Genomic DNA, 27450 nt, shown 5'->3' with positions numbered 1-27450 from the left:
GAGGTCAAATCTCAACTATGGTGGACTTCCCTGGCAGTTCAGTGGTTGAGACTCCACGCTTCCACTACAGGGGCTGTGGGTTCGATCCCTGGTCAAGGAACTAAGATTCCATATGCCGAGGGGCATGGGTAAAAAATAAATGAATAAAACATCAATGTGATTTCACTGATCTGGGTTAGAACCAGGGGCTAATTTAAAAAAAATCCCAACCCTGTCAACCATTACTTGCTGAAGTGGGACAAGTTAGGTGACGCTGCCTCTCCATGGAGACCATGTCTCCATTTCTCTGAGGTGAGAATAAGAACACCTATTGCTGACAACATCAATCGCTTCAGTATCGAAGACACAGCACATAAAAACCATCCAGCACTGGTACAACTCACACTAGGAATGCAGTGTGTGTTCCTTCTTCCTTTGGCCTTCCCAAGTGGCTCCATGGTAAAGAATCTGCCTGCCAGTGCAGCAGATATGGGTTTCATCCCCAGGTCGGAATGGAGTAGGAAATGGCAACCCACTCCAGTATTCTTGCCTGGAGAATTCCATGGACAGAGGAGTCTGGTGGGCTACAGTCCATGGGGTTGGAAAGAGTCAGATATGACTGAGCACGTGCGTACACACACACACCTTCTTCCTTTATGCTGTGGACGGCAGAGCCCTGAAAACATAGCTCAAAGGTCCCAGAATTCCAGTCAAGAATCCTGGATGGATGATGACAGGGTTCTATACACAAAAATATTCAAATTCTTGTGCTTATACTAAGGTATTTAGCTTTATTCTAACTACATACATGTCATCGCCAGTTTTGCTAATTTGCAAGAGCTTTTCTACAGAGTGACACAGAGGCCAGAGCCACCTGGTTCTTACCACTTACCACGCTATCTTCAAACAGCCCAGCTCTCCCTGTTTCTTCAGGAGGTCCTGACTTCCCCATCACCACCCCTCACTGCAGTGGACACCTCCAGGCTTCCCAGTGCCCCCATCCCCCGGGCTATTGAAGGAGAATCCCCATGGCACGGTGTCAGCCTGCCCCCCCCCAGCCCAGACATGATCGGCTGGTCGACAGCCTTCACTTAGGCCAAAAAGAGTCAACAGGGCTTTTTCACTTAGGATCAATCACATATAAAGCTCTTAAAATGTGACACCCCGTGAGCTACTAGCAGCAACATTCACATCCTATGGAGAAACTCTGTAGTGAAACAAGAAATACCTGAAAGAATCAGAGACAGCCAGTAAATAGAAGGAATCCTTATTTCCACGGTCTTTGGGTGAGCCACATGCCAGCCACGGGCTCCACCGAAGCCTCCCCACCGAACCTTGAGGATAAATTCCCTTTTTTGCTTATGCTAGTTCCCATGCATTTCTATCACTTGCAACTGCAAGAGTATTAAAACACACAAATGATGCTTCAGTTTGCCAGGACAGTTCTGGAGGTGCCAAGAGCTTTAAATTCTAAACATTGGCTAAGTGTCTCTTCTGTCCCCTGTACTCTGTTTCTGCTTATGTTGGTTCATTCAAGAATTGTTTATGAATACTTTGCTGGGTGCCAGACACTGTCTCCTTTAATTCTCAGGATACCACCATGAGGCAGGTGTTAGTATTGCCATTTCACAGCCGAAGAAATGGAAAGTCAGGGAGCAAGGTACCCCATTTCAAGGCTAATATGTAAAACAGTCCACCTTAAAGGATGTTCTTCTGTTGAGTGTCTATTTTTTTTGTAGGATCTCTCTTCCTCATCAGGACCAGCCTTGTTCCATCTCTTGGATCTCCAAGAGCCCCCTGTCACCTCCTGCAGTCTCTGACTCCCAGAGCCAGGGCTGAGGTGTTCTCCGCTCATAGCATTTTATTCCAGCAGTATCTGGCCACATAGATGCCATCTTTACCCAACACCATTCAACACTTGCTGCCTTGGTATGTGTGGGAAATGAGAGAAAAATGCCACAAAAGTGAGGGGAAAAAAGCTTTTCGCAGGCATGGTTTCTTTTCTCACCAGTTATCTTCCACCTGCCCAATCAGACCCTGGTCCCGGAGAAGAGTTTGACCAGGAAAGGAAGTGGCCACAATCAGCGTGGCTCTGAGCCCTTCGCAGAATCCGATGCTCCCCACTCTCTCAGGAGAGAAGGAAGGGAAGTGGGAAGGAGGACACAGGGTGGGCTCTGGAGGGATACGTGTGAAATGTACGATGTCCCCGAAACTGGGATGACACTCTGAACGACTGACACGTGGGAACTGAGCCTTCGCCTTTAACGTCAGCTCACCTGGGAATATCTTCTTCGATGGTTGCACATCCGTAAAGAAACACGATGATCCCGATGACAGACGACGGGATGAGGAAGGATGTATATAATCCCAGCCAGGCAAAATATAGTCCGATCTTTTCTCCAAAATACTTTCTGGAAAAAGAAGGAAATGAAACATACATTAAGAATATCATGGACTTTCCTTCTTTCTGTTTGCTTTAAACCTGACAAAGGGTCAGCACAAATGGAAAGGGACGGAAGTTATCTGGGGAAGCTGGGGGGGTGGGGGGTGGACCTCAGCACAAGGAGTCAACAATTGGTCTTTTCTGAAATGAATCGCATTCCATTAGAATCGCATATGCACACCTGTTCATGGAAAGAAGTTGCACAAAGGAATCCAGCCCTAACAGCAAACTGAGAATATGTCATATATTTTGACATCTTTACCAGACACGCATGAATAACATCAGAATTTCATGAGTGCCATAGCACTCAACCCACAGAAAAACACACCTTTTTGAAACTGCTTATTTGGATAAAATACACAAATTCGGGGGCATACATCCTGATGTATGGGCTTCCCTGGTGGTTCAGACAGTAAAGAATCTGCCTGCAATGCAGGAGACCTGGGTTCAATCCCTAGGTTGGGAAGATCCTCTGGAGAAGGGCATGGCAACCCACTCCAGTATTCTTGCCTGGAGAATTCCAAGGACAGGGGAGCCTAGTGGCCTGCAGTCCATGGGGTCACAAAGAGTCAAATATGACTGAGCAACTAACACACACAGACACACACACACACACACTGATGTATACAAACCAATATAAATACAGTCATAGAAAAATAACTGGAAGAAATTAGGTAAAATATGGATCATGGTGTCTTTGGCTGATGGGACTATGGGTGGTTTTTTATTGCTTTATTTTTTTATCTTTCTGCATTTTTTAACTCTCTATTTTTTCATGAATTCCTTTTTATGAAAAGTGGTTTCTTTTTGAAAGAAAAGGTACTTTCCATATCTTTTTGTTTCCCAGATCACACGGTTAATAAATGACCACATTCAGTCTCTAAAAGGGGGTTTTCCCTTAGATGAGTATTGATTATGGATGCTTGATGAGAAAAACACAATCCACAGAGGAGAAGTATATTTCATTTCTTAGGAGCCTCTGACATAAAACACAGGAGGGAAATAGGAGCTCAGCTCACCTTTTGATCTAAGGACTAGAGAGTAAAGAGAACAAATAAAACTTATTTATCGACCACCAGAGCACTGCTTCCACTTAGGATGTAGACAACTGCCAGGAAATGTAGGTTTCATCCTAACGATAAAAGAAAGCGAGATAACCTGTGAATCAAAATTTTTCGTGAGCCCATCAGAAAGTAGAGGTTGCAAGATAACCAGATGAGCCACACTTCTTTAAAATGACAAGCTCCTTCAAGGAAAAATGGACTCACAACAGTTCTGTTGAGCATGAGACAGAAAGGCAGTCCCATAAAGTGAGTAGGAAGAAACAGCTAAAAAAATTTAAGCTGGAAGCTGAGCGGAGGTCAGCGTGACATATTGAATAACTGGGCACTCCAGACACAAGAGGAGATTGTACTCATTCACAAGATCCTATGGGAAGACCACCAGGTTTCTCATGAGAAGGACTGTAGACAATGTAGGAGCCAGAGAGAGCCCCCTCAGATGCATACAGGCAAGAAAGCCCACCCATCTCCCTGAACCATCTTTCTTTTAAACCAAAAGCCTCAAGCACAGGGTAACAAAAATCAGCAGTCTAACGCCGGTGAGGGGCAAGAGAGAGACCCCATGGGGCAAAGTGCTGAAAGGGAACCATGAGGACCAATTTCCAGTGGCCTACAACGGATGTGAGAGTTGGACCATAAAGAAGGCTGAGCACCAAAGAACTGATGCTTTCAAACTGGGATGCCAGAGAAGACTTTTGAGAGTCCCTTGGACAGCAAGGAGATCCAACCAGTCAATCCTAAGGAAAAATCAACCCTAAATATTTCATTGGAAGGGCTGATGCTGAAGTTGAAGCTCCAATACTCTGGCCACCTGATGTGAAGAGCCAACTCATCGGAAAAGAGCTGACTTGTGCTGAGTAAGATTGAGGACAAGAGGAGAAGTGGGCGACAGAGGATAAGATGGTTAGATAGCATCACTGACTCAATGGACATGAGTTGGAGCAAACTCAAGGAGATAGTGAAGGAGTTGATGGGGGTGCTGCTGTTCATGGGGTCGCAGAGAGTCGGACACGGCTTGGTGATGGAACACTGACAACAACCCCCAGGAAGCAGTCACAGGATCCCACCACTGAAGGGATCTGAAGTCTGTAGTGTGCTGGGTGACTCCAGCAGCAATGACATCCAAAGTCACCTCCACCTCTGACTGGCCTGACCCCACTCCCCCACTAAAGGCCTGACAGAGAGGCACAAGCCCATTCCTGGGCATAAATACCACGTACTTCAGTCTCTACTGTCCTTTAAAACACAGTGTCCAGAATTGAGAAAAAAAAAATCTTGAGAGGGACTTCCTTGGTGGTCCAGCCATTAAAAATCCACATTCCTAATGCAGAGGGCTTGGGTTCGACCCCTGGTCAGGGAACTAGAGCATACATGTTGCAACTAAGACCTGGAGCAGCCAAATAAATAAAAATAGATGAATGTTGTTTTGTTTTTTTTTAAGCTTGAGAAACATGAAAAATGTACTGTCAAGAAATGAGGAAATCAATAAAACCAAAGTTGATCTAGATGCCATAAATATACAGGGATTTTCTCCCTTTCTCTTTTTCTTTTTTTTTTTTGATGTGAACAATTTTTAAAGTTTTATTAAATTTGTGACAATATTGCTTCTGTTGTATGTTTTGATTTTTGCCCATGAGGCCTATGGGATCTTAAGTCCCCAACCAGGGATTGAACCCACACCCCCTTCAATGGAAGGTGAAATCGTAACCTCTGGACCACCAGGGATGTCCCATACAGGGACTTTAAAATAATTATAATAATACGCTAAGGAAGACTCTAATACAAAAGAGAAAATTGGGAATTTCCACAGAGAGACAGAAACCCAAGAGTGTAACATGGAAATACTAGAGCAAAAATACTTTATCAGATATGAAAAAGGTCTTCATTAGAGTGTCTTAGAAGGTGACTGAATGCAGCTGAGGAAAGACTCAATAAACTTGCACATAAGTCAATGAATACTATCCAAACTAAGATACAAAGAATAAAGAAGAAAATAGAATCTATCGATCAAGGGCTACGGGCAGTATCAAAGAAGGTATCATATATGTAACTGATGTCCCAGAGGAGTAAGAGACACAGGATAGAAGGAATATCTGCATGGATTATGATTAATAATCCATGAGGTCATGTCTGACTCTTTGCGACCCCATGGACTGTAGCCTATCAGGCTCTTCCGTCCATGGGATTTTCCAGGCAAGAGTGCTGGAGTGGATAGCCATTTCCTTCTCCAGGGGATCCTCCTGACCCAGGAATCGAACCCAGGTCTCCCACATTGCAGGCAGACGCTTTACCGTCTGAGCCACCAGGGAAGCCCAATCATTTTCCAAAATTAATCAAAATTAACAAAACAGATCTAAGAACTCCAAGGAACCCCAAGCAAACAGGTCAAAAAATAAAAATAAAACCTCACACACCTAGACACATCATAATCAAACTTCTGAAAAGCAAAGATAAGAAAAAAGAAACCTCTAAGTTGGAGTGGTACTGCGTGCATGCTAAGTTGCTTCAGTCGTGTCCAACTCTTTGCGACCCTATGGACTGTAGCCCGCCAGGCTTCTCTGTCCATGGAGATTCTCCAGGCAAGAATACTGGAGTGGGTTGCCATGCCCTTCTCCAGGGGAATCTTCCTGACCCAGGGATTGAACCCATGTATCCTATGGCTCCTGCACTGCAGGCAGATTCTTTACTGCTGAGCCACCAGGGAAGAATACTGGAGGGGCAGAGGTGGGAGGAATGAGGAAAGGAGGGTATTAGGTACAAAGGAACAAAGGTGAGATTTATAGACAATTTCTTGGCAGAAACTATGCAAGCCATAGGATAAGAGAGTGGCAACGTTAAAGTAAGGAATGAAAAAAAAAACAGTCAATCCAGAATACTATACAGAAAGAAAGTGGCTTTCAAAAGTGAGACAAAATAAAAACGATTTCAGCAAGCAAAAGCTGAGGGAATTCACTGCCAATAGATCTGCACAACCAGAAATGTGAAAGGAAGTTCTTTAATTAAAAATCTAGATATACTGATCTTTCATGTGAGAGTGCCAGAAATACTAAAAAATAATGGTAAATATAAAGACATTTTTCTTATTTTTTATCTTTTTAAAAGGTAATTCACTGTCTAAAGTATCATTCTCAATGGGGGCAAAACTGTCTCCAAGGGGACAAAATTGGTTCTTTGGAAGCCGAAAACTAACTTAGTTATTACAGTTATTTGTAAGGCCTCCAGAAGGCCAAAGATCATAAATTGATGTATAGTACATCTGTAGTATTTTAACTATGAAGAGGAAATTCAGGAAAAAAATAGTGTCTACAAAGTGCCTTAGGGAAGAAACAATGCGGAAAAAAATGTTTGAGAAACATTGGCATAGAACAAAACCAGTTACAACATTTTGTGGTGTTCACAATAGACATTAAAGTGAAATGTATGTAGTAGTAGCACAAAATGTAGGAAGGAGGAAACTGAGGGAGGAAACTGAAGTATGCTGCTGTAAGGTTCTTATGCTCTACGTGAAGTAGTATATATTATTTGAAATAAAAATATGATACATTAATGATGTATTTTGTAAACCCTGGAGCAACCACTAAGTTTTTTAAATGACTGATACTGGAGATAAAATGAAATTATAAGATTTCAAAAGAGGGCATGAAAAGAGGAAAAACAGAAAAAAAGAACATACAGCACAAGTAGAAACAAATAGTGATATGGTAGATTTAAAATACAAATACCTAAATGATTACGTTAAATATAAATGTATAAGAAGCCCACATGAAATATAAGGGCGTTTACAGAATGAAAGCGAAGGAATGGAAAAAGACATACCATGCCAATACTAATGAAAAGAAGGCTGAAGTATAAAAGGGATGATCAAATAATGATAAAGTGATCAATTCATTAAGAAGACCAAATAAACCTAAATATTGATACATACAATAAAATACCTATGTCCAACGCGTACATCAAAATACATGCAATAAAAACTGAGAACTACGGATTTCCCTAAAGGTTCAGTGGTTAAGACTTCACCTTTCAATGCAGGGGCTGCAGATTCAATCTTTGGTCAGGGAGCTAAGATTCCTTGTGCCCCTCAGCCAAAAAGCCAAAACAAAAAACAGGAGCAATATTGTAACAAATTCCAGAATGACTTAAAAATTGGTCCATAACAACAAAAACTGAAGAAAAAAAAAAAGCTGATAGAATTGAACTAGAAGGATGAATACATATATCTTCCTGTATAAATAAGGGACTTCAACACTTCTCTTTAGTAGTTGACAGAGCAAGTACCAAAAAAAGCAATAAGGATACAACAGGCACTTCCAACCAACTTGACCAAACTGATATCTATATAACACACCATCAGACAACAACAGAAAACACACTCTTCGTAATACATTGTCACCAAGAACCATATTTTGAATCGTGAAGCAAATCTAACCAATTTTTAAAAAATGAAATAGTAAAAATGTCTTACTATGAACACAACTAAATTAAACAGCAGAAAGATGTCTGGAAAAATCCCCAAATATTTGGAAATTAAACAATATCTTTCTATGTAACCCAGGGGTCAAAGAAGAAATCACAAAAGAAATGAGAAAATACCTTTGACTGAGTGAAAATAAAAACACACATATCAAAATTTGTGGGATGCCATTACACTTAGAATGCCAGTAATACTTAGAAATTTAGAGCATTGAATATTTGGTGCTATAATAAAATAAGAAAGTTGTTTTTAAGTTCATCCAGAATTGTCTTATTGAAGAATAGTTGATTTACAATGTTGTTTTAGTTTCAGGTGTACAGCAAAGTGATTCACACACGTGTGTGTGTGTGTGTGTGTGTGTGTGTGCGTGCTAAGTCGCTTCAGTTGTGTCTGACTCTCTGTGACCCTGTGGGTTGTAGCCAGCCAGGCCCCTCTGTCCATGAGATTCTCAGGCAACAATACTGGAGTGGGTTGCCATTTCCTTCTCCAGGGGATCTTCCAGACCCAGGGATCGAACGAGCGTCTCTTATGTCTCTGCATTGGCAGGTGGGTTCTTTACCACTAGCGCCACCTGGGAAGCTCAGCACTGTTTATAACACCCCCAAAACCGGGAACCACCCAGATGGCCCTAAGCAAGAGAATGGATAAATATGTTCTGACACATTTGCCCCAAAGAATATTATACAACAAGGAGAATGGACAAAACATAACAGCACACAACAACATGGACAACACACCCTCTGAACAAAAGAAGACAGGTCCACAAAAATTATTATCAGTATAATTCCATTTCTTTAAAGTTCAAAAGCAAAATAACTGTGTTAAATGCAGACGGTTATTAGCCAAGGAAGGCAGCGACTACAAGGGGAATGGGTGAGGGAGGGGGCACTTCAGGTGTTAATACAGTAAGTTCCCTACATACCAACGAGTTCTGTTCCGAGAGCACTTTTCCTAAGTCCAAAAATTTAGCCTAGGTATCCAACTAACACAGTCAGCTGTAGAGTGCTGTACTGTAATAGGTTTATAATACTTTTCACACAAATAGCACATAAAAATCAGACACAAAAAGTAAACATTTTTAATCTCAAGGTACAATATCTTGAAAAGTACAATAGTCCAGTACAACAGGTGGCACACAGGGGCTGGCATCGAGTGACCAGGCAAGAAGAATTACTGACCAGAGGAGGGAGAGGAGCTGAGAGATGATGGAGCTGAAGGATGGTCAACAACAGGAAATGGAGGGCAAGCTGCCAGTTCACTCACACCTGATGTCGATGGACATGTGGAAGCGCGTTCGCATGATTGAGAGTTTGCATCTTGAAGGTTCATATGTTGGGGACTAATTTATAATGTTCTTCCTTGATCTGGGTAATGGGTGTAAGGGTGCGTTCAGTTTTCAAAAATTCAGACTTGTATACTTTTTTGTGCATACACCTTTCTGTCCGTATATTATACTTTGGTTTTGAAATGGCTCAAGACACCACATGCCCTACAACCCACAGGCCAACAGACTTCCTGAAGGGCATCTTACCCATTCTCTTGCCTTCAAGCCAGAAAGCAAGTAACCCACGTCGGGCATGCATCATCATTCAGGCTCAGACTGTCCAGCAGCCCTGAAAGGGGAGCTGTCATCTAGGGCAGCTCAGAAGGCCAAAGACAAGGCTTCCAGACCAAGGTAACCAGCCCGAGACCAAGGTCAGCATTCGGCAGGGTCCCTGAGGCGGTGACCTAGGCCATGTGATTACTGCACCATCCTCAGGAGACCAGACTGGGGCAGGAGATGGCTATTGGGGGGATGGTGGAAGGGGGTAGCCATGCTAGCCAGAGGGGTAACTTACTGCTCTCAGCTCCTGCCAAGCCCACATCATCTGAGACAGCGGCAGGAAGGGCACCCTCCTTCCTGGTCTGACAAAAAGTGGTCAGGCTTTCCCTGCCCCTTGAGGTGGATTAAAGGCACACAGGTTCAGGTACCCCGAGCAGGACCGTGGGCAGGTGCAGGGACTCCAGAAAGAATGTTCTGAGCCTTTAATTAAAGTTCACCACCGCTGACTCTCTGGAAGTCAGCCTAGAATGTCCTACTACAGAAGCAGTCAGGCAGCCAGCGGAAGTCTCTCCCAGCTGAAACCCAGAGATGCGGCCAGCATAGTTTTCCCTCCTAAATTGCCAGCCTCCTCCCCTGTACCTTGGCCTGGAGATAATGTGGTTGATAAGGGGTCAGGAGAGCAAGGGGAGGGATGTTCACGTGGTGGGGACCACGGGTCAAGCCCTAAATTAAGTGCTTGACAGCATCTCATTTCATGCTCACAAAACCTTATAAGTTTTGTAAGGTTTTGTGAGTTAAAAATCAGTGTTAAGCTTGGATTCGGAGGTGCAAAACGGTTGAAGGTGTTGGGGTCCTTCCAGTCACCTTCTGTTTGGTTTAAATGGTGGCTCAATGCAGGACACCCAAGTACAATCCCTGGGTTGGGACGATCCCCCAGAGAAGGGAATGGCAACCCACTCCAGTATTCTTGCCTGGAGAATCCCATGGACAGAGGAGCTTGGTGGGCTACCGTCCAGGGGGTTGCAAAGAGTCAGACACGACCAAGTGACTAACGCTTGCACTTTTCAGACATAGTTGATATTTAAAACTGGTGTGGATGGGTTTCTTTCCTCAGGACTCCAAGCACATGGCCCTTCTCTCCTGTGAGTACAGACATGTCCGTGAGAAAGGACCCTCCCTACCAGTCATAGGATGACAGGTTCCCCAGGACTCTCTCTCAACCTGCCTTCTCATCGTCGGCCTGAACCCAGCCCTGTGTGCAGGGTTCCCCAGGTTGGGAAGAACAGCCGGATCATCACCCTTATGCCAAAGCCAACAGCAGGAGCCAGGCCGCCGACCCCTTTGCCAGGCACAGGCCAGCAGACACCATGGCTGGCTCCTATGATCAACAACTCGAGGCCGGAAGACTCTGAGTTCTTAGCCCTCCAGGGAAGGTCAAAGAAAGGGCCCCTTCTGGAAAGAAAATTTTGCTTATATGAGGGAAATCCAGAAAGTCCAGTGAAAAGGAGCTGGGCTCACGGTGGCTGAGAAAATGGGGCTTGGCTCCAGTCCTGACATTAGGAGACAACACAGATGCTGGCCAACGGGATGGGAGCTGCCCAGAAGTTCCAGCAGGAAAAAAGGACTCTTTGGAATCAGAGCGCCCAGGGTCTTTAATGCTCTCCTGAGCCACTTCTGTCAAGCGCCTCCCTCTCCTGTGCTAAGTCCTCTCATTTAAAAGGTTTCCAAATAAAGAGCAGTCTACGGAGGGAGGGAAGCTGTGGGGCCAGGATGGCAGGATGCAGGACTAGAGACGGAGTGGGCAGAGCTGACGCTGTCCATCATAGGCACGTAGCAGACATATTCAGAGGGGCAAATGGGACCAGAGACCCAAGAGGACCCGGGACCAGATGTGCAGGGCGTCCATTCCAGGGGCAGCCAGAGAGGGGAGGTGCAAGTGGCAGGTGGAAAAGCCAGGAAGGGGATTTCCCTGGTGGTCCAGTGGTTAAGACCCCACCTTCCAATGCAGGGGGCCCAGGTTCAATCCCCGCTCAGGGAACTAAGATCCCACAAGCCACACAGCAACTCAGCCCACGCACCATAACTAGAGGGTCTAAGCGCTGCAACAAAGTGTCACGCATGACGCAAGGATGATCCCACGTCACGCATGACGCAAGGACGACCCCACATGCTGCAACTAAGACCTAACGCAACTAACTAAGCCTGCGTGCTGCAGGGAAGCCGGTGCGGCGCAACCAAGAGCTGAAGTGCGGCAGCGCAGCCAAACTAAAGTAAAATAATTTTACAAAAGGAAAGTCAGGAAGACAAGAAGTCAAAGCTGAGAAAGTTAAGTTGAAGCAAGAAAAACAAGGCAGGAAGAAACCGAGCTTCCAGAAACCAAAGCCTTGACAGGATCATCTTCGGAATCCAGGAGAAAATACCAAAGGCATGTTCGGACCCTCGTCTTCCTACCGCTTTGTGTATTTCCTTCGGGGGTGGGGGAGGGGTGGACTTCGATTAGCAGCCATGCCTCCCCATGCACGCGTGATGAGACCACAATTTGTTTACATGACCTATTAGGTCCTATGTGATCTGGTCGAAGCCCCTGACCCCCTTGGAACAAATCCAATTTTGTTTTCTCCTGCTGTTCCCCTTTTTCTTGGCTCCAGCTCATGAGTCCTTACTGTCCCTAAAACACACCCCACCAGCGGGCACCTCAGGACCTTTGCTGTGGCTGGAACCCCATCCTCACACTTTAACATTCATGTCATCACTTCTTCTGTTTCTCCTCCAGTGTCACCTCCGTACAAAGGCCTCCTGGGTTCACCCCACCCCAAAGGGTACCTGACCTCTGCCCTTGCTACACTTCTCTTCATAACACTTGACGTGACTTAACACCATTTTCTAAACTGATTCGTGTTTTTGTCCATCTCCACCGATAGACTGTGCTTCCCAGGTGGCTCACTGGTAAAGAATCCGCCTGCCAATGCAGGAGATGCAGGAGACATGGGTTCGATCCCTCGGTTAGGAGAATCCCCCAGAGGAGGAAATGGTAACCCACTCCAGTATTCTTGCCTAGAGAATCCCATGGACAGAGGAGGCTGGCGAGCTATAATCCATGGGGTCGCAGAGTCGGAAATGACGAGCATGCACACACACACCGCTAGAATGTAAGCTTCACAAGGGCAGACGAAAAGGTCCTATTCACCATTGTTCCCTTAGTGCCTAGAATGAGTCTGGCATGTGGTTTAACAAGAGTTTGTTTAACAGATGCTAAGTCCTTACAGTAACCCCATGAGGTGGTTACTTGGCCCGTCCCTCTTCTTTGCATGAGCTGAGCTCAGCTCAGAGAAATTGAATAACTTGTGTAAGGTCACCCAGCTAACGAGAAAAGGATCCAGCACCAACTCAGAGCAGCCCGATTTCAAGCCTGCACTTTAACCCTGACGTGTATTTCTTGGGTAATGCGGTGGAGGATAATGTAGACTTGAGCCTCCCAGTTTACAAAGTATTATGATTTATTTTCTAATATCTTACTAAAATTGTGAAAGGGACTCTAAGGATCAGCTAAAGCAGAATTCTCCACTGAATGGTTTATAAAATTCATTCACATCAAAAAAGGCAGTAACGGCCTCTGTTCCAATTTTCATTTGTAAAGAAGCAATCCATAAAATAATTATTTAGACGTTTTCTGTTTATTAATGAGCAGCCTGAGAGCTTCCAAGAACATGTCCCATAGTGACTAGAGACACATGCTCAGGCTTTGGCCCCCAGCCGTTTATCACCTAGCAGTTCTGGCCATTTTACACTGTTTTCATTTTCATATGTTGTTTTTTTTAAACCACAACCAATCTTGAAAGAAAGATGGAAACCTAAGGAACACTGAAATATAGTGAAATATACCATGTTAATGCAGAGCATAAAAACGACAAGAAAGAATTCAATACGTTTGATATTCACACAGATTCATAAATTGCATACAACTGATCAAGATTATGTGATACAGGCAATGGCACCCCACTCCAGTACTCTTGCCTGGAAAGGTCTATGGACAGAGGAGCCTGGTGGGCTGCTGTCTGTGGGGTCCCAGAGTCGGACACAACTGAAGTGACTTAGCAGCACATAAAGATATGGGCTTCCCTGGTGGCTCAGTGGTAAAGAATCTGCCTGTTAATGCAGGAGACATGAATTCAATCCCTGAGTCAGGAAGATCCCCTGGAGAATGAAATGGTAACCCACTCTAATATTCTTGCCTGATAAATCCCAAGGAAAGAGGAGCCTGGCAGGCTACAGTCCATGGGATCACAAATAGTCAGACATGACTGAGAGACTAATAACAACACATAAAGATATGCTCATTACCAAAAGGAATGGAGCTAAAGGAAGGAGAGCTATTTAAAGGAAGGAGAGGTATTTTATCCCATTTTACCCCATTGGCTTTTCATTTACTGAGTTAGATGGTCAGATGGCGTGGCCAAGATGACAGAGTAGGAAGATTCTGCGTTCACCTGCTCCCATGAGCACAACAAAATTACAACAATTCACAGAGCAGCTACTTATGAGAAAGACCAGAACCCAGCAGGAAAGATCATCAACAACTAAATAGAGAAAGAAGGAACCAAACCGACATGGCTAGGAGGGGCAGAAACACTGAAGAGTCCAGTCCCGCCCCCTGGGTAGGCAACCTACAAACGGGATACAGCATAACATAACACCGACTCGCTCAGTCATGTCTGACTCTTTGCAGCTCCACGGACTGCAGCCCGCCGGGCTCCTCTGTCCGTGAAATTCTCCAGGCGAGAATACTGGAGTGGGTTGCCATTGCCTCGTCCAGGGGACATTTCCAACCCAGGGCTCTAACTCATGTCTTCCACATGGCAGGCAGATTCTTTACCATCTGAGCAACCAAGGAAGCCAAACAGGAGGATACTTACAACTGCAGAGGTTGTTCCTAAGGAATGAGGGACCTGAGACCTACATCAGGTTCTCCAGCCTGGGGGTCCTGCATTGGGAAGACAAGCCCCCAGAATGTTTGGCTTTGAAGGCCAGCAGGGCTGGGCTACAGTTCATGGGGTGGCAAAGAGTCGGACACGGCTGAGCAACTAATACTTACACACTCAGGGCTGACTTCCAGGAGAGCCAGAGGGCTGTGGGAAATAGAGGCTCCACTCTTACAGGATACACACAAAATCCCACCTGCTCAGGGACCGAGGGCAGAAGCGGTCATTTGAAAGGAGCCTGGGTCAGAGCCCCCAGTGATCTTGGAGAGCCTCCTGGAAAGGCGAGAGGTGATGGAGCTCATCCTGGGGACCCAGACACTGGTGGCAGCCAATTTGGGGAGTTCCTTATATCAAGAACACCCTGGAGCTGGCAAGGGTATTCTGGAATCCCCCTCTGGTTCATTAGCGCCAGTACCTGGCCTCCGAACCAGTCTGCTGGCAACAGTACTGCGAGCCTCAGGCCAAGCCAAGCAACAAGCTGAGTGGGGATGCCGCCCACCCACCAGCAACCTGGCTGCCTTAAGACCCCCTGAGATTACAGCCACCCCAGAACCTAGCCCTGCCTTACGGGTGTCCCAGGAGCTAGTCCCACACACTATCACACTGGTTCAGGCCCTAGGATCCCCAGGGTTATGCAGTCCCCAGGACCTGATTCTGCCCACCAGTGAGCTGGCACTGGCCTCAGGACCACCTGGGCTTCAGTCCCACACAACAGTTACTTTACACCAGCTCCAGCATCCCTGGGCTCTGAGCCACCCACCAGCGGGCCAGAACCAGCCACAGGGACTAGCCTCACACATTAGCTGTCCCACAGCAGTTCTGGGACCTCCAAGCCCCACACCAGAGACTCCAGGACCTAGGTCCACCCACCAGTGGGCCAGCACTAGCCCCAGCATCTGGCCTCTCCAACCAGCCCCAGGACCACCACAGGCTGAAGCCCACCCTATCAGGACCCAGGCCACCCATCAGCAGACTGGCACCAGCCCCAAGACCTCCTGCATGCCAGCATGCCAAGAGCAGCTCAGCAACACCTTGGGCCCCTCAGTCAGCCTGAGATCCAGCCCCTGATCAGAGGACCAAGACAAGTTTTGGAACACCCTGGACTCCACAGCCTGGTGTGTCAGGAACCAGCCCCATCACTAATCCCGCCCACCAAGAGACCAACACCAGCCCTGGGATTGCCAAGGCTCTGCAGCCAGAGAGCCCAAGATCTGACTCTCTTCATCAGAGGACCAGTTCTAGTTCTGGGACACCTTGGGCCCCAGTCCCACCCACCAGCAGGCTGACATCAGCTCCAAGACACCTTGAACCGCTCCGCCAACAATCTCAAGACCCAGCATCACTCACCAGCAGACCAACACCAGCTTTGGGACACCCCAGAACCTGCAGTCAGCCAGTTCTTCTGGGGTATAGAGCCAGCCTGATTAAAGGTAAAGATGCTTAGGCATGCCAGGCTCCATGGAAGACCATTAACAAATTCCTTCCCCAAGTCCAGCCCATCCCCACAACCAAATCATTCCTTCCTTGGACTCCACACCAGCCATGAGCCCTGCGGGCAGACATATGTCTTCATCCGTCATCTGTTGCATCCTGTAACTGAGTTCTTCGATACCAGACTGAAACTTTGTAGTTATAATCAACAGTACTGAATATCTGGGACTTCCCTGGTGGTCCAGTGGTTAAGAATCTGCTATCCAATGCAAGGGGCCACAGGATCCATACCTAATCAGGGAACTAAGACTTTCACATACTTCAGAGCACTAAGCCCACGTGCCACATCTAGAGTCCATGCACAGCAATGAAAGATCTCACGGGCCACAGCGAAGACTCGATGCAGCCAAATACATAAATATTTTTTTAAAAGATACTGAAAACCTGCACTAGACTTTATAGTATATAAAGTCCCTTCACATATCCTATCACATGCAATCCTCCCAACCACTCTTTGGACAAGACAGTGAAGGTCACAGATGGAAACAACTGGCCCGAAGCCAAACAGCTAGGAGGGATGACGCCGTCTGCCTCTACTGCTCTCTTGTGGTTTAAGGCTGGTATATTTCGTCCCCCTAGTCCAACTGTAAGCACATCCAGTGCTTATATAGATGTATTTTTTCCTCTCCACCCAGCCCCGCCCTTTCCCAGCACATGGTAAGTCCCTGTTGAATGCATGAATGGTGAGCATGGGGTGTGAGCACCTCTGTGTGTCAACGGCAGGCTTCAGGTGACTCACACAGAAGAGCTTTAGGAGTCGAGGTGTGCAGGGGCAGCTCCAGGCTCTCTGAGCAGATGTCTGGTTCCTTGAAGAACCTACATGTGGGTAGACCTTGCCCTACCTCGACTCCATCAGCATCTTTTAATTTCAGGACTAGAGAATGAGGAGCTCCTTTGAGCTTGGATGCAATCTTGGTCCCAGTGCCTTCTTTTCATTGGCGTAAAAATGCAGAACCCCAGAAGGACTTGAGGCCTGAGTCAAAGGTTGCATCAAGGGTCCCCAACCCCCCAGCCTTGAACCAGCACCAATCCATGGCCTGTTAGGAACCTGACCACATGGCAGGAGGTGAGCAGCAAGCAAAGTTTCATCTGCTGCTCACTGTCACTCTCCATCGCTCCCATTACCCCCTGAATCATTGAACACATTACTGCCTGAACCATCCCCTTCCTATCCACTGTCCATGGAAAAACTATCTTCCCTGAAACTGGTCCCTGGTGCCAAAACCATAGGGTACCACTGGTTTCCATCTTCTGATCACTGGCAAAGCTCCTGAGCTATCTAAGCAGAGAACAATACCTGGAGGACCACTTCAAAGTTCAAGATGACTACTGACCATGGCAAGTGCCAAAGAACCCAGCTTCTGGAGTTAGGGAAAGTTCATGCCTCTCTCATCCAAACCTCACTCAATGCATAAAGAGCTCTTTAAAACATATACCAAGAAAGTACTGAGGTGAAAGTGAGCTTAAAAATAATCAGAAATGTGGAAACTGACACCAGCCTGGAGAAAATAAAAAAGGCAGTGGAGTCAGGGCATTCATGAGGGCCAAGGAGCTGCAGCTTGAGGCATCAGCATGAACCCAGGATCCTGAGTGCTGTGGATGATAAACAGAACTGTCTCTAGATGAGACAGAAGGTCACGGGCAGCAATAATCAGCTACAGCCTCACGCAGGCTGCAGAGAAGGGATGATTTGATCATCTGTCCTCGCCTCCTGTTGAGGATACAGAGATGGAAGCAAGGTCTGAGGGATGAAGACAGAAAGACAGGGGAGAGGAGGAGAGCACAGTGTCCCCAAGTGAACTTGATCCTCTCAAACCCTGGCAGGTGGCAGAGACGAAGAGACAGACACGGGACTTGTAAAAGTGGCCCCCACGTCATCCAGAGGCTCTCTCCCATCAATGCTTTCTTATTCTTTCAGGGCAAATGCATCACAAACATATGGATTTGATTGCATTTCCACACCCCATCTTCCTCTCCTCTTGCCTGGAAAATGAAAAGGGGGAAAAAACAGCCAGGCAGGGACCAAAATTTGTAGCATGGCTTTAAGCAAGCTTGGAGCATGCCAGGGAAATAGCTGGAGCTGGTCAACACATTCGAATGGCAGTGGCAGCTGGTCCCATCAGTAACACTGATGGCCAGGGACGTACCCGCCATCAGGCAAGAGCAGATACGCAGGTCTGCCAGAGGGCACTGGGAGAAATGGCCCTCAAGTGCCGAGGCCCTCAGATAGCCAAGGTGCCGTGTCATTTCCCTGCAGTTTCAAAAGCAGTGTGTAGGGCTGAGTCCACTTCTGTCCTCAGACTTTATCAAAGGGGTGGTATCCAGCTGTGCTCTGTCTCCACTGGAAACAAAACAGAAGGACTTCCATTAGAGCAAAGGGAAGGCAATTAAGACATCAAAAGGAATGACCAGTTGCAACGCTGTCTTATGACCAGGCATAGTAAGCACATGCCTATAAATCATCTATTTACACATATTTATTGGGTGCAACTCTCATAAGAGTTGCATGATGTGTCAGAGACTAAACTGGATGATATTCACATATTATTACCAGGCCTCACACTTGCACTACAGGATGGGTATTATCAACCCAACTGTATAGATGAGGAGTGAGTCAAGCAGGCCTTAGGAAGTATCACTACGAACAAAGCTAATGGAGGTGATGGAATTCCAGTTGAGCTATTTCAAATCCTGAAAGGTGATGCTGTGAAAGTGCTTCACTCAATATGCCAGCAAATTTGGAAAACTCAGCAGTGGCCACAGGACTGGAAAAGGTCAGTTTTCATTCCAGTCCCAAAGAAAGGCAATGCCAAAGAATGCTCAAACTACCGCACAATTGTACTCATCTCACACGCTTAGGAAAGTAATGCTCAAAATTCTCCAAGCCAGGCTTCAGCAATATGTGAACCATGAACTTCCAGATGCTCAAGCTGGTTTTAGAAAAGGTAGAGGAACCAGAGATCAAATTGCCAACATCCGATGGATCATCAAAAAAGCAAGAGAGTTCCAGAAAAACATCTATTTCTGCTTTATTGACTATGCCAAAGCCTTGACTGTGTGGATCACAATAAACTGCGGAAAATTCTGAGAGATGGGAATACCCAGACCACCTGACCTGCCTCTTGAGAAATTTGTATGCAGGTCAGGAAGCAACAGTTAGAACTGGACATGGAACAACAGACTGGTTCCAAAGAGGAAAAGGAGTTCGTCAAGGCTGTATATTGTCACCCTGTTTATTTAACTTCTATGCAGAGTACATCATGAGAAACGCTGGACTGGAAGAAACACAAGCTGGAATCAAGATTGCCGGGAGAAATATCAATAACCTCAGATATGCAAATGACACCACCCTTATGGCAGAAAGTGAAGAAGAACTAAAGAGCCTCTTGATGAAAGTGAAAGAGAAGACTGAAAAAGTTGGCTTAAAGCTCAACATTCAGAAAACGAAGATCATGGCATCTGGTCCCATCACTTCATGGCAAACAGATAGGGAAACAGTGGAAACAGTGGCTGACTTTATTTTTGGGGGCTCCAAAATCACTGCAGATGGTGATTGCAGCCATGAAATTAAAAGACGCTTACTCCTTGGAAGGAAAGTTATGACCAACCTAGACAGCATATTAAAAAGCAGAGACGTTACTTTGCCAACAAAGGTCCATCTAGTCAAGGCTATGGTTTCTCCAGTAGTCATGTATGGATGTGAGAGTTGGACTATAAAGAAAGCTGAGCACAGAAGTATGGATGCTTCTGAACTGTGGTGTTGGAGAAGATGCTTGAGAGTCCCTTGGACTGCAAGGAGATCCAACCTGTCTATCCTAAAGGAGATCAGTCCTGGGTGTTCATTGGAAGGACTGATATTGAAGCTGAAACTCCAATACTTTGGCCACCTGATGTGAAGAGCTGACTCATTTGAAAAGACCCTGATGCTGGGAAAGATTGAGGGTAGGAGAAGGGGATGACAGAGGATGAGATGGTTAGATGGCATCACTGACTCAATGGACATGAATTTGGGTAAACTCTGGGAGTTGGTGATGGACAGGGAGGCCTGGCATGCTGCGGTTCATGGGGTCACAAAGAGTCAGACACAACTGAGTGACTGAACTGAACTTCAGAACTGAGACCACAGAGGAGTTAAAGGACTTTCCCTAGATCCTAAAGCTAGGAAATGGTGAAAAAAGGATCCAACTCCTTTCTCCAATTCCATTTTTTTTTCTTTATCTTCTTGAATTTCAACTCAGGGCTGAAATGATTCTCTGAACTTCCCCACCAAAAATAGCATCCAACATCATTTATGTTGAGTAAATGTTGAATGAATGAATGAACCAGCACAAATTGTGGATTCTACCACCAGTGTTTCTAAAACCTATTTCATCAATTTAGATATTCACCTTTTTATAGTATTCCATGAAATTTAAATGTGTATCTTGCAATCAGCAGACTCTTAGAGTTGGCAACATATGATCACCTTGAAGCAGGACCAGTCGTAGATGAAAGTGTAATGAACAGTATGAGAAAGTGAATGTTTAAGCCAAATAAGGTAAGATGGACAGAGCTGTCTAAAAACAGTAAGATCGGTTTTAGATTCAAGGCCAAAAAAAATTTGAGGAAGGTGGAGAATGGGCATTTGAGGCATCTCTCTTGGAAGAGCATATAGGTTCCTTAAAGGAAGGGACCTCATCTGACTTTATTTTCTGCTCCCCAAGTTCACAGTCCTGCATTGTGCAATAAAGAACAGGGGTGACTCCCCTCTGCAAGTATCAAAAAAGAAAGAAAAGCCCGATTCATCTGACATTTCCAGTGATTCCTTCCCAGAGGCAGAGGTTTGAATCAGATGGTCTCTGGAGAACCCTCCAAGATCCAGGATTTTAAGACAGGAACCTGATGGTTTGCCGCTCTGATTAATTACACAAAGTTACCATGCACTGGGGCTTCCCGGGTGGCAGTGGTGATAAAGAACTTGCCTGCCAAAGCAGGAGACACAGGTTCAATCCCTGGGTCGGGAAGATCCCCGGGAGGTGGGCATGGCAACCCATTCCAGTATCCTTGCCTGAAGAATCCCATGGACAGAGGAGCCTGGCAGGCTAAGGTCCATAGGGTCACAAAGAGTCAGACACAACTGAAGTGACTTAGCGAGCACTGGGCATTAACAGGATCAAATCAAGAGCTCAGTCAACAAGGAGATTTTATTTGCTTCCTTCTCTCTAATCCAGCTTCCTTCTCCAATTTCCACATTTTTGCTCACTGCCCCTCTTTCCAAACACACACACACACACACACACACACACACACATACATGAGTCATTTAAAATTAATCTCCCTTCTCTGATCTCAATTTAGATAATCTAAAAAGTTCACTTTTTTTTCACAGTATACACCATGGGAACAGGAAAAGAACACAATCACTCACTAAGCAGAGCCTTTACTAAGAAGTCTGACCAATTCATTTCCCTCAAAATGCTGCCCAATGGGTACAATACACCAAAAGAAATTTCTGCATGCTAAATGTAATGGGAGAAAACTTTGAAGAGGAACAGGATATTCACAGCATCTGAAAGACTCTCCACATAAGCTTCTTAGTAATAATATATTCATAAACAAAGAGAAAGAGAAAATGAGAGAGCAAATGTGGCAAAATACGACCGGAGGAATCTGAGCTCCGACAGTAGGGAGTTCTTTGTATTCTTTTTGAAACTTTTCTCTAAGTGTGAAATTATCTAAAAAAAAAAAAGTAAAGGGGCTTCCTGGTGGCTCAGTGGTAAAGAATCTGCCTGCCAATACAGGAGACACAGTTTCAACCCCTGATCTTGGAAGATCCCACATGTCACAGAGCAACTAAGCCCGTGCACCACAACTGTTGAGCCTGTGCTCTAGAGTCTACACACTGCAGCTGCTGAAGCCCTTATGTCCTAGAGCCAGTGCTCCACAATTAGAGACTCCACTCCAATGAGAAGCCTGCACACCACAGCTAGAGAAAAGCCCCCAGTCTTCAAAACTAGAGAAAAGCCCATATATCAACAAAGAGCCAGCACAGCTAAAAATAAACAAAACTTAAAAAATTTTTAAGTAGTAAGAAACAAAACTAACTGCTTCCCCATTTTACAGGAGTCACTCAGCCCGTGTCCTGCCCTCTAAGAAGCAACGTCTAATTTCTTAGGCTCCAAAAGCCTTCAGAGAGGAAGACAGAGAAAAGTCCGTTAGCTCATCCCACCTCCCAGCACGTCCCATCCATCCTTCGACTTTAGGAGAGATGACAAGTGAACAAAAGGATCATAGATAATAATTATCTGAGCATAAAACAATTAGTGCGGCAACCACAGAGAGAAAGTTAATAGCCACATACATGGTGGCGGGGGGATTCTTCGCTTGTAAACACAACTGAGAGGGAAACGCAGCCAAAACCGCTCTCTGCCCTCAGGAATCGTGAGTCTTAAATCAAAGTCACAAGGCAGGGCCGGCAGCAGGGGCCCTGCACATTGCGAAGGAGGCTCTGAAAACAGGAATAAAGACATTCCTGGCAGCAGTTTGGGGGAGGGGAAAAGGAAACCCTAAAGAGTTTGAGATGTGTTGGAATAGGTCGCTGGGGGAGCCGGTGGGCACCCTTTCCTGGACATCTTTAAAAGAAGGGGACATTGTCTAGTAACGTGTTAGAATGTGTAGGGACTTCCCTGCCGGTCCGGTGGTTAAGAATCCACTGTCCAATGCAGGGGACAGGGGTTCGATACTTGGTTTAGGAACTAAGATCCCTTAGGCAACCAAGTCCGTGTGCCTAAACTAGAAAGAAGCCCAAGCATCACAATGAAGGGCCAGCGTGTCACGACCAAGCCAAAAATAAATAAGTATTTTTAAAATGTTACAATGTGTAGAACTTACTTTCAAATACCTCATCACACAAAGTGTGAGAGAATGTGAGTTACTAGACTGAAGCTAGGACGCAGGTGCTGGCCAAGACAGCCCAGGTGTTCAGCAGGTGCTCTGTTCAGCCAGCCGGAGCTCACAGGTGGTGTCTCCACCTCCTTACCTCTCTCTATGAGCAGAGCTTGGTTAATTAGCATACCAAGTGTTAGAAATGGATTTTCATGGGTAAAAATAAAGGCCTGTTGACTAGCATAACAAATGTTAGAAAAGGACTCTCCTTGGGTGAAGTCAGAGGTATTCAAATAATGCAGATTAAACAGACATGTTTCAGACATACATCCATCCTTATAAATATCCATGGAGGCCTGAACCCCTGGTCCTAGCAATGCTGCTTTAGGTTAGACTCCTAAATGGCCCAGGGTAGCTGAGTTTCTGGATTCTGTTTCCCTGACATTAACTATAATTGCAACAAAGTTCTGTCTCCAGAATTAAGGTTTTTTTGCCTTCAGTAAATCTTTCATGCAAGGAGATGGCCAGTGAATATAAAACAATGCTATGCTAAGTGCTAAGTCACTTCAGTCATGTCCAACTCTGTGTGACCCCATAGACGGCAGCCCACCAGGCTTCCCCATCCCTGGGGTTCTCCAGGCAAGAACACTGGAGTGGGTTGCCATTTCCTTCTCCAATGCATGAAAGTGAAAAGAGAAAGTGAAGTCACTCAGTCATGTCCGACTCTTAGTGACCCCATGGACTGCAGCCTACCAGGCTCCTCCGTCCGTGGGATTTTCAGGCAAGAGTACTGGAGTGGGGTGCCATTGCCTTCTCTGATCTAAAAGAATAGTTTTATATATATTATTAAATAAATATAAATATATAAAAACTTGGGACTTCCTGAACAGGTTGCATGAACTTTATCTTTTTTCACACTTGTCAATGAATGTTAGGCTTCCCTGGTGGCTCAGACAGTAAAGAATCCGCCTGCAATAGAGAAGACCTGGGTTCTATCCCTGGGTTGGGAAGATCCCCTAGAGAAGGGCATGGCAACCCTCTCCAGTATTCTTGCCTGGAGAATCTCCATGGACAGAGGAGCCTGGCGGGCTACAGTCCATAGGGTCGAAAAGAGTCAGATACGACTCAGTGACTAAGCACAGTGAATGTCACCTACTTCAAAACTCCTTCCGAGGCCCCGATGTCTATCAAACAAGAACTGTGGGTGATGGTGCTGGCTTCGGCCAGCCTGCAGGAATTGAGGGAGGTGTGATCCTGCGCACACAATAGACAGGAGACAGGAGGGGCTGCAGGGAAGCCTCTGTGTTAAGAATTCTAGCTTAGGGGTGTCCCTCGTGGTCCAGTGGCTAAGAATCTGCCTTGCAAAGAAAGAGACACAGGTTTAATCCCTGATCCAGGAAGAACCCACAGGCCTCTGAGCAACTAAGCCCATGCGCCACAACTACTGAGCCTGATTTCTAGAGCCCTCAAGCTGCGACTACTGAACCCACAAACAGCAGCTACTGAACCCACATGCCTAGAGCCTGTGCTCTGCAACAAGAGAAGCCACCGCAATGAGAATCCCGCACGCAACAGAGAAAGCCGAGCACAGCAATAAAGACCCAGAGCAGACAAAAATAACTAAATACACTATTGCTGTTCAGTCGATGTCATGTCAGACTCTTTATGACCTCATGCCCTGCAATACTCCAGGCTTCCCTGACCTTCACTATCTCCCAGCATTTGTTCAAACTCATGTCCATTAAATAAAAATTAAAAATAAGAAGGTGATCTGGATAACTATACTTTAATAAAGAAAAATTCTAACTTAAACCCACCATGGTTTGAGCATGTGTACCATATGACCTCAATTCTTAAAAACCACTGGGACTTGTCTTACGGGCTAGGATATGGTTTAGTTCAGTACATGGTCCATGCACACTTATAATGCATTTGCTGCAGTTTGGGTACATTGCTCTATAAATATCCACTAAGAGACCTGTACTCAGCACATTTTTCCAAGTCTATATCCTCAGTGATACTTGTTCTGTTAATTACTGAAAGAGCTGAAATACCATTGTGGGTCTATGTCTTTCTTCTTTCTGTTTTGTCCATTTTTGTACCATGTATTTTGAAGCTGTTATCAGGAACACACAATCCTAAAAATAGCTGTTACATCTTCTTAATGAGTTGCCCTCTTATCAAATGAATATTATCCATATCTCTGAGAATATTCCTTATCCTAAAGCCTGCTTTGTCTATATCAATACAGCCACTTCAGCTTTCTTTTGATCCCTGTTAACAGAGTATATTTCTTTTCACCCTTTTACTTTTAACCCACCTGTTTCTTTATACAACATTTAAAGCATGTTTCCAGTAGTCAGCATATACTTTGGTATTGCTTTTTTATCCAATCTAATGATTTCTACCTCTTACTGTGGATATTGAAGCCATTTGTACTAATGTAATCACGAATGGGTTGAATCTAAGTCAACAGTCTTGCTGTCTTATTTTGTCCTTGTTCAGAGCAACTGTCAAGCTAACCTCATTCTTTCAGGGATTACCTGCCTGTGGTCTAATATCTGAAAACAGTTTTTACATATCTACTTAACAGCTTTCTACTTGCCGATGGCAGAAAAGCTAGGCCTGTAGCAGATACTCCACCCTCGGTCCACTGGAGATCCAGCCAAGCCCCATGAAATCTTGCCTCATCCTGACTGCAACACACTGATGGGAAAAATACATAGTTGCAAGGGTTTTATCCATCAAACAATGCTCTTCAATTCTGACCTCACCAGCACTTAAAGTTCTTCCACATCACTGGAGCTAAGTGGTTAAGGCTGATGATCAGATACCTGCCTCTCCTTCCCATCTGACATCTCCTCCACCTTCATAAAAGCTCTTCATTTCTTGTAAACTGGTACAGCCACTATGGGGAACAGTATGGGAGTTCCTTAAAAGACTAAAAACAGAGCTACCACATGACCCTGCAATCCCACTCCTGGGCATATATTCAGAGAGAAACATGATCCGCAAGGATTCATGCACCCCAGTGTTCATTGCAGCACTGTTTACAATAGCCAAGACATGGAAGCATTGCCATGTCTAAATAACATCACCTAAATGCCATTGACAGAGGAAAGGATAAAGAAGCGGGGGTACATGTTTACAATGGAATATTACTCACCCATTAAAAAGAATGAAATAATGCCATTTGCAGCAACAAGAATGGATCTAGAGAGGGTCATACTGAGTAAAGTAAGTCACAGAGAAGGAGAAATATCGTATGACATCCCTCAGATGAGGAATCTAAAAAGAAATGATATAAATGAACTTACTTACAAACCAGAAAGAGACTCACAGACTCAAGAGAATGAACTTATGGTGCCTAGGGGAAGGATAGAGGGAAGAGAGAGTTAGAGAGTTTTGGAGGGACACATACACACTGCTGTATTTTAAATGGATAGTGAACAAGGACCTAATGTGTAGCACAGGGAACTCTGCTCAATGTTATGTGGCAGCCTGGATGGGAGCAGAGTTTGGGGGAAAATGGATACATGTGTATGTCTGGCTGAATCCCTTCGCTGTTCACCTGAAACTATCCCAACATTGTTAATGGCTATACCCCCAACAAAAATTAAAAGCTTAAAAAATAAATAAGTGAATAACTAGTCTTCATTCCAGCCACCCTCAGCTTCTCGGAAGCCCCTGTAGGACAATGCTTTTCCCCACTTCCTGCCTCGATTCCTCCCAGCGTCCCCACCCCAGGTGTCCATCCCCTCCCCTACACTCATTTCACATCAAGTCATTATTCAAACCTCAGCTCTGTCCTTGCATCTTCCAGGAGGCCTCCCCTGACTCACTCAGGAGCCCCTCTTCTGTTCCTTGCAGAGCGCCTGCACACGTTCACCAAGCATCTGGAACCATCCATGGGGTTGTTTTCTTCAGGTTAACTACAAGTTTCTTACAGGCCAGGATGCTTCAGCATCTCTACCTGGACGGTTCCTGCCTCGGGTTTGGAGTTTGCTAAAGCAGTGAGTCCTCTGAACATCAAAGGAATGGATGAGTGAGCAGGTCACAGCCCCCACAGGAGGGGCCGACCTGCTGGTCAAGCTCGGGTGTAGGCTCCTGGACTCTGTGTCCCAGCATCAGCCACCCAGGGTGACACCCCAGGCCACACCCTCAGCTATCCACCTTCTTCCCAAAGCCTCTCTCTGAGCAGGACCCCTTAAATAGAAAAAAGACTAGGACAACCCCTCTCCTCTATCCCCCTACGACCAAGGAGGAGCCTGACTCCCAGACACACTGCCCAACAGGGATGCTCTGAAGCCTGGAATCCAGCCACTCGGGGAGCCTGGCCTCCACCCTGCTTCAAGTTCACAGCCCACTAGCTGTTTACGTTCCCAACTCAGGCCAGGGGCGTTGGCACTTTCATTCGAGCCATGGACAGACAGGGCTGTGCTTTGCTAGACTTGCAGGCGCAATAAACAAGCTGCCAGGCTGAACTCCGAGGGGTAGGCCCCAGCACCACCCTCCTGGGCCTCTAAACTCCTTCTATCCCTTTCCAAGAATACTTCCAGCAGACCCAGATGGAGGTGCCTTGTCACCGGGTCTGGAAGATGTCACTAGGAGTGAAC

At 45.7% G+C, this 27450-nt stretch overlaps 1 protein-coding gene across 1 annotated transcript in view; it reads right to left on the bottom strand.

Annotated features, from left to right (window-relative positions):
- Nucleotides 1-27450, bottom strand: part of ANO2 (anoctamin 2, calcium activated chloride channel) — a 339922-nt gene that overhangs the window by 179463 nt on the left and 133009 nt on the right. The window contains exon 12 of the mRNA XM_010844983.1: nucleotides 2256-2390. Coding sequence (XP_010843285.1) covers nucleotides 2256-2390 — 135 coding nt within the window. The remainder of the gene's footprint in view (nucleotides 1-2255; nucleotides 2391-27450) is intronic.

This window comes from Bison bison, unplaced genomic scaffold, assembly GCF_000754665.1.
Source record: "Bison bison bison isolate TAMUID 2011002044 unplaced genomic scaffold, Bison_UMD1.0 scf7180017864213, whole genome shotgun sequence".
NCBI classification, from domain to species: Eukaryota; Metazoa; Chordata; class Mammalia; order Artiodactyla; family Bovidae; genus Bison; species Bison bison.
Note: the sequence above shows the minus strand (reverse complement) of the source record. Positions and strands in the feature narration are given on the sequence as shown.